At 37.7% G+C, this 12,089-nt stretch overlaps 1 protein-coding gene across 2 annotated transcripts in view; it reads left to right on the forward strand.

Annotated features, from left to right (window-relative positions):
- Window positions 1-12,089, forward strand: part of DNAH14 (dynein axonemal heavy chain 14) — a 394,303-nt gene that overhangs the window by 222,472 nt on the left and 159,742 nt on the right. For both annotated transcript variants that reach the window (XM_061382365.1, XM_061382363.1), the window contains 4 exons: window positions 3,389-3,482; window positions 4,788-4,996; window positions 6,626-6,878; window positions 10,953-11,034. In XM_061382365.1, the coding sequence (XP_061238349.1) occupies window positions 3,389-3,482; window positions 4,788-4,996; window positions 6,626-6,878; window positions 10,953-11,034 (638 nt within the window). The remainder of the gene's footprint in view (window positions 1-3,388; window positions 3,483-4,787; window positions 4,997-6,625; window positions 6,879-10,952; window positions 11,035-12,089) is intronic.

Here is a 12,089-nt window from a genome sequence, read left to right on the forward strand (position 1 = left end):
TGGTTTTGATTTGCATTTCTCTGATAATGAGTGATGTTGAGCATCTTTTCATGTGTTTGTTAGCCATCTGTATGTCTTTTTTGGAGAAATGTCTATTTAGTTCTTTGGCCCATTTTTTGATTGGGTCGTTTATTTTTCTGGAGTTGAGCTGTAGGAGTTGCTTGTATATTTTTGAGATTAGTTGTTTGTCGGTTGCTTCATTTGCTATTATTTTCTCCCATTCTGAAGTTTTATTTTTAGTATTTCAGGAACTCCATACTGGTCTCCATAGTGACTGTACCAACATACATTCCCATTGTGTACGTGTACCATTGTGTTTTAAAATGATTAATAAATGATAAAATGAAGTTAAAGGTACTTGCTTTTAAAGAATAACACAGTGGATTAAGCATAAGTAGAGGATAACCTAATGATTCCAGCACCACCAATGTAACTTCCAAATTAATGAGATTCAAAAATACTTCAGTAAAATGTGTAAACTATTTAATACAAAATTCATCAAAGAATAAATATGAATAGCAAAAAAACTGTAAGTTTATATTCTTATTAGTAATAAGTAGAGATTAGTAGTGAATTTCATTTACTATATACTATATTTACCCTATCTGTGTGTGTGCGTGTGTTAGTTGCTTAGTCGTGTCCAACTCTTTGCAACCCCATAGACTGCAGCCCACCAGGCCCCTCCATCCATGGGATTCTCCAGGCAAGAGTACTGGAGTGGGTTGCCATTTCCTTCTCCATATTTACCCTATACTAAAGTGTAATAACAAAAAAGATAACATTTGAAACCAAACAAATTTTTAGAAATAGAGAACTAATATTTGATAATTATAAGGTTGTGAAGTAGAGATTCATACATGTCTGGTGTTAGTTTTGGAAATACATATTGATATTTTTAATTTGTCATTTTGTTTGATTTAGAAATCTATTCCTAGTAATTTGTCCTAAGGAAATAAAATTTTGTTGTATTATTGCTGTTTTCACATTGAGAATGGTATGTTTAAAAGAATTAAAAATGTATTTGTCATCTGTGTTATACTTATTTCTGACAATCAATGAAAATAAGTTTACAATATATTCTTTTGTACATTCTAACTTTTCAGTAACACCTTTCCCTATTCTAATATTATTGTTATATCACTGGTTACTTAATAACAAACATATAATAAACCTTTTAAAATTTTCATCTGTGTATTAATATAATTTATTTTGGTGTGTGTGTTTAACTTTTTTCCCAAATGTAAAATTGTTCTGACACAATTGAATAATTCATCTGCTTCCCACTGTTGTTGTTAGAAAAGATGCTAAATCTGATTTAAATCTTCTTAAATTTATTGTTATTTGTTTTGTGGCCTAAATGTAATATATTTTAGATAAAGTTTCATGTGCACTTGAAAAGAATGTGAATTCTGCTGTTTTGGGATAAAATAGTCTGTATATATCTATTAAATCCATTGGTCTAATGTATCACTTAAGGCCAATATTTTCCTTCTGGGCTTCTTTGATGGCTCAGCAGGTAAAGAATGCACCTGCAAAGCAAGCGGGAGAAGGCAATGGCACCCCACTCCAGTACTCTTGCCTGGAAAATCCCATGGATGGAGGAGCCTGGTAGGCTGGGTTCCATGGGGTCGCTAAGAGTTGGACACGACTGAGTGACTTCACTTTCACTTTTCACTTTCCTGCATTAGAGAAGGAAATGGCAACCCACTCCAGTATTCTTGCCTGGAGAATCCCAGGGATGGGGGAGCCTGGTGGGCTGCCGTCTCAGGGTTGCACAGAGTCGGACACGACTGAAGCGACTTAGCAGCAGCAGCAGCAGCATTAAAGGTTAAAGTATATAATGTTGGACTCACAATTTCACATTTTAAAAAATCTGTATACAGGGGAAAAAATGGAGTAGAGCATTGGGCTCCAAAATCACTGCAGATGGTGATTTCAGCCATGAAATTAAAAGACAGTTACTCCTTGAAAGGAAAGTTATGACCAACCTAGATAGCATATTCAAAAGCAGAGACATTACTTTGCCGACAAAGGTCTATCTAGTCAAGCCTATGGTTTTTCCAGTCGTCATGGATGGGTGTGAGAGTTGGACTGTGAAGAAAGCTGAGCGCCAAAGAATTGATGCTTTTGAACTGTGGTGTTGGAAAAGACTCTTGAGAGTCCCTTGGACTGCAAGGACATCCAACCAGTCCATTCTAAAGGAGATTGGTCCCGGGCGTTCTTTGGAAGGAATGATGCTGAGGCTGAAACACCAATACTTTGGCAACCTCATGCAAAGAGCTGACTCATTGGAAAAGACTGATGCTGGGAGGGATTGGGGGCAGGAGGAGAAGGGGATGACAGAGGATGAGATGGCTGGATGGCATCACCGACTTCATGGACGTGAGTTTGGGTGAACTCCAGGAGTTTGTGATGGACAGGGAGGCCTGGTGTGCTGCAATTCATGGGGTCGCAAAGAGTCGGACACGACTGAGTGACTGAACTGAACTGAACTGAATAATGTCTTATCTACAGGGATGATAATTGCAGACTTTTGTAATAGGAAAAATAATTGGAAATAGCCTTGGACTTACTTTTCTTCTTCCCAATGAGACTTGGGAATTAGAAGCACCTATTGTTTGTTGCATTGCTAAGACCTGATTGAAACATGATGCTCACACCAATGTTTGGGCTCTCTCTTCAGAACCCTTACTGTGCCCCTAGCACAGCTCTAGATTTTGGTCTTCTCTTCCTCTACACTTGGTGGTAAAGGAAGCCAGTGCCAGTCAACTGATGGTATAATACTCAGCCTCACTGGGGAGATAAATAGGACATTCCCCACACCCACCACACCCCCAGATAATGAAGATCAGAATTCCTCAGAGATTGACATAACAACCTATATTTGAATCACCTGGGGAGTATATTAAAAATGAAAATCTTGGGCTCCATCTCAAACTTACTCAATCTGAGTCTCCAAAGTTGAGGTGTTAGAATTTAATAACCCTGCAGGTAATTCTTATGTGCCTTAAAATATAAAAACTCCATAATGAAGGAAGGTCTAAGAAAAATATACACCAAAATGTCAACTGTCTTTTTTTTTTTTTTAAAGGTGGTGGCAGTTCAGAGAACTTTTTCTTTATTCTCTGAGCTTTGCTGTAGTACTTGAATATTATAAAAATATGTTCTATCTTTATGAAAACAACAACTAAAATAAAAGAATTTTCTGAAAGAAAATGACCAGTAGTCATAACTCAATTCCATTATACTGTCCCGGTTACGTGTTTGCCTTTCAGCTGCAAAACCTCTTATATTTTTATTACTCAAAAAAGTGTATTGACATATAGACTATTTGAGTACAAAAGTATGATCAAATAAAAGTTTAAACATTATTGATTACATATTTTAGGTTTTCAAGCTTGATTTCTCTGACACAGCAGATTCTGATTATCATATTTTTGAGAAGGAGATGGAGAAAGATATTAAAATTTCAGAAAGTCAAAGTAAGTATTATTAATAAATTCAGTAAAGATTATTGATTAACATAGAAGAAAAACTGAACCAACATGAGCTCTATTTACGTCTTTAAAAACATTTTTGATGAGTGATATTTTGTCCTTGTACCATTTATTTTTTCCTCATGTGTTTATTTAAAGCTTTTATATATTAGTGTACATATATAATTATATATATAAATACTAGCACTTACATAGCCCATTCATTTTACAAATGACCATTAATATCTCACAAGAACCAAGTAGATACTAAAGGTAGGAATAAATATCAGGTTAGAAGTAGCAGTGGCAACCTACAATAGTATTTTCAGACAATCTAAGCATTCCCGGGCCAAATCATACAACCCAAGCGTATTCATCTCAAATGAATTGTATACCCATTATCTGCCAGTTTGCTATGTGCCAGAGGGACAGAGAGTATTCATGAAAAGATCCCTGCTCCAAAAGAGCCAACAGTCTACTGCAGAAGCCCCAGTCATGGCTTTTTCTACTCCATGTTGAATGTCATATCAACATATCCACCAGTAGTATATTTATGTTCCTGACTTTGAAAGAGATTTCTACTATTGTGTCTACATTTTAGGATTCCTGAATTTTGTGTATCAGTTTTGGTATTCAATGTGGGAGAGTACAATGATTGAGCATGATATTTCTTTCATCAGGGGATCCAAGGCAGTTATTTCAGCCCAAGACAGGCTGTCTGGATCCCAGCTCTACTCTCCTGTTCTTCTGGGATGCTTTTGTGTTTCAGGTGTTTAACTGTTTTTTTAATCTCTATAATGATCCGTGTATCCTGACCAATAGACTTTCTAATATTGTGGAGCAATGTGCTGGGTGTAGAGTGTGCAAAGTGAAGAAAATGAGTTCCCCAAGTGAAATACTCTTAACAGCTGTGACTACTTGATTCTTTCTTCAAAGGACATCCTATTTCCCTTTATTTCCCAGAGGCAGCATATCCAAAAAATATTCCCGGGTTGAAAGGGGAAACAAACCATATTGTTATGGAAAAACTAGATTCATGGATCTTTCTCTAACTCAAATTTTCAGGGTTAATTATACAATTCAGCAAACTAAGAATACCAAAACAATATTTAAAGTATTGCTAAGTATGTGTTATGAATATTCAAAATATATACGAGACTCATTTAAGCACATTCATTCTAGGGTTTTCTAGGACATCATTCTTCATCTTAATTAGAAAGTACTTTCTAACTAAAAGAGAAAATTAGCAAGATTGTAAGGAGAGGAGAATGAGGTTTTTCTCAATTACATTACAAATATTTTTCTCTCCAGACTTTGACTGGCAGTGGATTGTCTTAGATGGTCCAGTGGATAGCTTCTGGGTAGAAAATCTAAATTCTATGCTAGATGACACTAGGACCTTGTGCTTGGCAAACAGCGAGAGAATAACTCTGACTAGTAAAATCAGAGTGATCTTTGAAGTGGACAGTCTAGCTCAAGCTAGTCCTGCTATTGTCAGCAGATGTGCAATGGTCTATATGGTAAGTTTCTAATACAAATTTCTTACCAAAGAAAATTTATTATTTAGTCATTATCTGCAGCATTTTATGCTTATTTTGCTTCCTCTGGATTCAGCAGGGCTATCCTAGTAGTTAGGAAATTTTATGTCCCCTGGTGGGCTGCCGTCTGTGGGGTCACACAGAGTCGGACACAACTGAAGCAACTTAGCAGCAGCAGCAGCAAAGCTTCCTACTGCTGCTGCTAAGTTGCTTCAGTCGTGTCCGACTCTGTGCGACCCCATAGACAGCAGCCCACCAGGCTCCCCGTCCCTGGGATTCTCCAGGCAAGAACATGGAGTGGGTTGCCATTTCCTTCTCCAATGCATGAAAGTGAAAAGTGAAAGTGAAGTCGCTCAGTCGTGTCTGACTCTTAGCGACCCCATGGACTGCAGCCTACCAGGCTCCTCCATCCATGGGATTTTCCAGGCAAGAGTACTGGAGTGGGGTGCCATTGCCTTCTCCAAAGCCTCCTAACCCAGAAGTAAATACGAATGTTAATTACTACTGTTACTAATATGCTTAGTCGGTCCACTCAGTAATTGGAATGTCAGTATTTTCCACAACCATGCGTAAGTAGTGATTTCAATAGGTTGAGTTACTTGATAGGAATTATTTTTCCAATCAAGGAATGTTTGCCCTGAAGGCTTTTCATGACCACTCCATGACTCTTGCATGCATTCTCAGTCGCTTCAGTCATGTCCAACTCTGTACAACGCTATGGACTGTAGCCCACCAGGCTCCTCTGTCCATGGGATTCTCCAGGTAAGAATACTGGAGTGGTTGCCACGCCCTCCTCCAGGAGATCTTCCCGGTCCAGGGATTGAACCCAAATCTCCTGTGTCTCCTGCATTGACAAGCAGTTTCTTTATCCACTGAACCACTTGGGAAGCCCCTCCATGAGTCTCGGGACTTACGAAATGCATTACCAATGCAGTGGTAAGGAATAGAAAATACAGCAAAGAATGAATGTTCCCTACACATGAAATTAATTATTAGCCATGATTAGCCCTATGTTTGGAGAAGGCAATGGCACCCCACTCCAGTACTCTTGCCTGGAAAATCCCATGGATGGAGGAGCCTGGTGGGCTGCAGTCCATGGGGTCGCTAAGAGTCGGACACGACTGAGCGACTTCACTTTCACTTTTCACTTTCATGCATTGGAGAAGGAAATGGCAACCCACTCCATGTTCTTGCCTGGAGAATCCCAGGGATGGGGGAGCCTGGTGGGCTGCCGTCTATGGGGTCGCACAGAGTCGGACACGACTGAAGTGACTTAGCAGCAGCAGCAGCAGCCCTATGTTCTAATCTCCTTAGCTCAGTGTAACCACTGAACTGCTGATTTTCTGGGTAAGCAGTTCCTCTTACCACATGTGCATAGAACACAGCTCCCTACACATAATCCTCCAGTTGCTTGTTGTTGTGTAGGATTGTGGTTAAAAATCAGGAAGAGTAATTCTTTAAAGTGTTTTTGATCACTTGCCCTTTAATGAATGCTGATGCTAAACCATTATTTGGCAGGGGCAGTAGTGAAATAAAGAGATAGTAAGAAAGTAGGTGGACACTGTAATTTTATTAATTAACATTAAATTACCTTGTGCTTTCTATTATTAGAATCCTGTTGATCTGGGATGGGAGCCTTATGTTAAGTCATGGCTTCTGAAAAATTCTAAAATTATGAATAAATCAGAAGTGGATTGTCTTGAATTGATGATTAAAAGTAGTGTCCCAGATGGACTACAGTTTATAAAGAAACATCAGAAATTTCAGCCATTTCCTGTACAAGACATAACAATTGTTACAACTCTCTGCAGAATTCTTGATGCATTCTTTGAATTCATGAGTAAAACTGGAATCTTTGAACTACGTGAGTTTTTGCCCCTAAGTCATATCAGTGATATTATATCTTAGTCAATGTCAGTTATTTATCACCTTCTATTTGATTATAAAAGAAAGAAAGGAAAGCCAGAGGTTTTCAGTCCATTTGAACCAAGAGCAGACTTGCACATGGAACAAATTAAAAATCATTTATAAAAGAGTATATCAATAAATTGATATCTCTAAGTGCTTAAGGGTAACAAGAAAAAATAGAATAAGGAATCCTTGTAGGTCTCTATCAGGGGATAATAATTTTTACTATGTTTTAAAGAGTCTCAGAGATAAAAATAGTGGGGGGAAAAAATGGTCCAAAATCCTAGGTGTAAGCTGTAATCATACAAAAACATACACATGGAAAGTAGTAAAATATGTGTAAGAAGAAATCAAAATGTCCAGAAAACTGTACAGCATTATGGCTAAAGGCATGGTCTCTGGAGTCAGAATGCCTACATTCAAACACTGGTTCTATCTGGTTCCTGAGAAAGTCGTTCATTCATGTCTGACTCTTTGCGACCCGATGGACTATACAGTCCATGGAATTCTCCAGGCCAGAATACTGGAGTGGGTCCTTTTCCTTATTCTAGGGGCTTTCCCCACCCAGGGATTGAACCCAGGTCTCCCACATTGCAGGCAGATTCTTAACCAGCTGAGCCACCAGAAAAGCCATATTTGGTTCCTGGTGAGATGGCAAATTAGCAAAAAACCCCCAACCCAGTTAGGATCTATTGAATTAAAGAAATTGTGAGAAATCCCTGGGGAGACAAGATGGCTAAGGTTCCTGTGAGGGAAAACAGAAACCCTGAACAGAAGAGAACCGAATACTACCATGAGTGGGAGACAAAATGGAGGAGAATATTTAGGTTTTCTCTTTCCCCTTCTCCTCGTGGTTCTGAATGGGCTATTGTTCTTCCCTTTGACAGTTAGCAAACCACAGCATAACTAGAAGCAGCAGTAGGCAAAGGACCAGTGATGATTCTCAAAGAGTTATTAAGATGGTTATTATAGTATCTCTAGGAGCAAAATATATGGGCAACAAACGAGGTTCATTAGTTTGTGTTATAAGAAGTCAAGGATGAATGACCAGAAGGCTGAGGGTAGCTGCCTCAGTAAAAAGTCATGATCCCTTGCTCATTTCCAAGCCTGACATGGCTTTCAGGCACAGAACTCACTGAATAGAAGAAGCTGGGACCCTCTGCACAATCATGGGAAGTAGTTACAAAATAGTTACTAGTTCTTCTCCAAAGGGAACTGCAACCATTTTCTTGAGTAACTTAGACTAGGGAGAAAGGAAGAAAACATTTTGGGGATTGGCCAAAAAGTTTGTTCTGTTTTTTCTGTGCTTAATTATCTTTTAACTTAATTTCAAAATTTTTTGTTAGATTGTGTGACAGCTGTCATACGAGCATGCATTTTAAAAAAACTTATCAAAATTAGTGAATTTTTGTGTAGCCATTTAATACTCTGGTTTCTCTTCAGATCATATAAATCTTTAAGCCTTTTTGTGTGTGTAACCATTTTAATATTGAAGATGGAAGAAAAAAGGAACATTTTTGGCACATTTGTTGTTGTTCAGTTGCTTAGTCATGTCTGACTCTTTGCGACCTCATGTACTATAGCATGCCAGGCTTCCCTGTCATTGACTATCTCTTGGAGTTTGCTCAGACTCATGTCCATTGAGTCGGTGATGTCATCCAATCATCTCATTCTTTGTCACCCCTTCTCCTGCCCTCAATCTTTCCAAGCATGAGGGTCTTTTCCATGAGTCAGCTCTTCACATCAGGTGGCCCAAGTATTGGAACTTCATCATCAGCATCAGCCTTCCAATGAATATTCAGGGTTAATTTCCTTAGAATTAATTAGTTTAACCGTCTTGCTGTCCGAGGGACGCTCAGGAGTCTTCTCCAGCACCACAGTTCAAAAGCATCAATTCTTTGGCTCCCAGCCTTCTTTATGGTCCAACTTGCACGAATGTACATGACTACTGGAAAAACCATAGCTTTGACTATACAGGTGTTTGTCAGCAGAGTGCTGTCTCTGCTTTTTAATACCCTGTCTAGGTTTGTCATAGCTTTTCTTCCAAGCAGCAAGTGTCTTTTAATTTCAGCTGCAGTCACCGTCCACAGTGATTTTGAAGCCCAGGAAAATAAAATCTGTCACTGTTTCCACTTTTTCCTCTTCTATTTGCCTTGAAATGATGAGGCCAGATGCCATGATTTTAGTTTTTTGAATGTTGAGTTTTAAGCCAACTTTTTCACTCTCCTCTTTCACCTTCATCAATAGATTTTTTAGTTCCTCTTCACTTTCTGCTATTAGGGTTGTGTCACCTACATATCTGAGATTGGTATTTCTCCTGGCAATGCCTGATTCTAGCTTGAGATTCATCCAGCCTGGCATTTCTCATGATGTACTCTGCATATAAGTTAAATAAGCAGGGTGACAATATAAGCCTTGTCATTCTCCTTTCTGAATTTTTAACTAGTCCATTGTTCCATGTCTGGTTCTGTTGCTTCTTGACCTGCATACAGATTTCTCAGGAGACAAGTAAGGTAGTTTGATACTCCCATCTCTTTAAGAATTTTCCACATGGGCTCAAAATCCATGAGTTCTATCTTCCAGACTAGGAATATTCCCACAATTCCACACTGCTCCCCCCTCTTCTCACGCCACCAACCCCTCATCAGTTTGTACTGTTTTAAACAGTAATTTTTCAAATGTGAGTGTAGAGTCTTCCACAGTCTGATAAAAACAATATAACTTTTAGCCTTTGCAATGACCCATTTCCCTTTAAATTTCTTTCTATGGAGAAGGTTCCACATGTCTTATCTTGCTGGTTATGAAGTAAACAAGGATCCCATCTTATACTTGCGAGTCTTGACAGTATAGACACAGAGAATTGACAGTTCATACTCGATGATGGATTACCTCTTGTCTTAGTGAAACAAGCAGTAATCTGCAACAACCCCATGAATCTGGGATTAAACTGGATGCTTTCTGGTCCTTTGAAGAAAGTGTCCCCAGAACACGTGTGAATGATACTCACAGAAGGCACTCAAGCACCATTCACCTGTTTCTTACAGTGGATAAAACTCAGGAACAGCCAAGTGGGAGAAATGCGCGAAACACAGAGGAAGAGGGTGGGAAGCTTCCATCTCTCTCTGAGAGCATCACTCTTCCAGCATCTTTCTGTGTTCATTCCCCCAGAAGTTCCCTATGTTATTTTAATATAAAGAAGACAAATATTATAAAAGAAAAAAAAGCCAAGGAATAATGAGGAATCATTCACTCTTTGTGTTCCTCTGTGAAATGGATGACTTGAGAAAAAAATGAATGATGGAAAGTAGAAAAGAGACAACTAAAAACTGTACCTGTGTGATGTTTACTTTGATATAGTTTTCTTTGAAACATACAGCTTTCTTTTTTTAATGCTTCATGTATTAGAACTTATTTATTATTTACTTTGTAATGCACACCATATTTGATGGTGGTGACCTGAATGTTTTAAAGTTTTTATTTTGGAATAATCAAACTTAAAAAAGTTGCTAGAATAGAATAAGGAACATATATATACAGATTTGTTCTTCAAATAAATAGTAATCAATTCAACAATTGCAGATACATTCTCTGCTCCTCTTATCTTAGAAAAGATAACATACTTTTGATGGGATAAGATAACTAGTTGGTCTGATAAGTCTAAGATACTGATGTGAAATAAGGATGTTCTATGACAGTTCACAAAGTAAACAGTGGTCAAGGTTGCATGTGTGTATTCTAAGTCACATCAGTCATGTTCAACTCTCTGCGACCCTATGGACTGTAGCCCACCAGGCTCCTCTGTCCATGGGATTCTCCAGGCAAGAATACTGGAGTAGGTTGTCTTGCCCTCCTCCAGGGGATCTTCCTGACCCAAGGATCAAACTTGTGTCTCCTGCAGCTCCTGCATTGCAGGTGGATCTTTATGGCCGAGCCCTGGGGGAAGCCCATGTTAAAGATAACACCTCATTAATTAACCAGCTAAATTTTAGGTCTGTTGTTAATTGTGGAAAAATTCTCTTTCTTTTTTAAGGTGAAGATTTGAAGGACATTTCATCTGAGGAGATAATTTCACATTCAAAAGTTTCTGTTAAATTCAAAGATGTGGAAAACAGGTCAGCTACATTCATTCAAAGATATGTTTTATTAACTACTAAGTGCCAAACACTCTAATAGAAACAGGATTATCTGTCAATAAACCAATAATCTGTGACTTCCTAATATCAAAATTCAATTAAATTTATTTTATTCTAACTTAGAGTCTCTGTATATCTAATACAAGATCACCAGATTTTGGTAAGTTATCTAGGTAATATGAATACGTTTGTCCAGACACTACATTTTTGAGAGTGGAATAAAGTTGATGTGAATTTATTTTATGAATCTGCCCTTATGAGCTGAGAAATGTTGAACAAGTTACTAAATAGTTTTGATCTTTGATTTTTTTCATTTATAAATAAAACTGGAATAATGCTGTGATGTACCAGATATCTAGAGTAGTAGCTGGTGTAGAGTAAATGTTCAATAATTATAGTTATAGAAACTATAGCGATATAGTTGTGCTCACCCCACAATTCTGCCATTTTGTAGGATAGGGTTTCACTATTGAGGCTTTCCTATAATCTCATTATGAGATCCTGAGACATTTATGCCACATTTGCTTTTAAATGATAGAACATTGTAACTATGGTTTTTACCTGTCAGTTGTGCCTTCAGATTCTTTCATTTATCTACATCTTGATCATCAGCATCCTAGACCAAAAGTTTATTATTTCTTTCCTATACTGTTGCTATAACCACCTAAATTTTTCCAGTTTTCTAGTCCATATCCAACATGACAACTATATATTATTTTTAATTTTTATTAAATAGCAAGTAGCCATAAAAGGATATTTATGAAGTATATGTAAGATATAAATAATAATATACAAACATTCATATATACACCACTGAGTTGTTTTTAAAAAGTACTGGTTTATCTTTGAAGTTCCCTAGCGTACCTATCTAAAGCTTATGCCATCCCATCATCTGAGATAACTACTATATTGAATCAACTTTGCACGTTTTAACTTTAGTGGAATCACTATGTTCTTCTGTGACTTGCATTTTTGTTCAACGTTATGTCCCTCTGATTAATCCATTGTACATGTAGGAGGTCTTCATTCATTTT

The sequence above is a fragment of the Bos javanicus genome, chromosome 16, assembly GCF_032452875.1.
Source record: "Bos javanicus breed banteng chromosome 16, ARS-OSU_banteng_1.0, whole genome shotgun sequence".
Classification (NCBI taxonomy): Eukaryota; Metazoa; Chordata; class Mammalia; order Artiodactyla; family Bovidae; genus Bos; species Bos javanicus.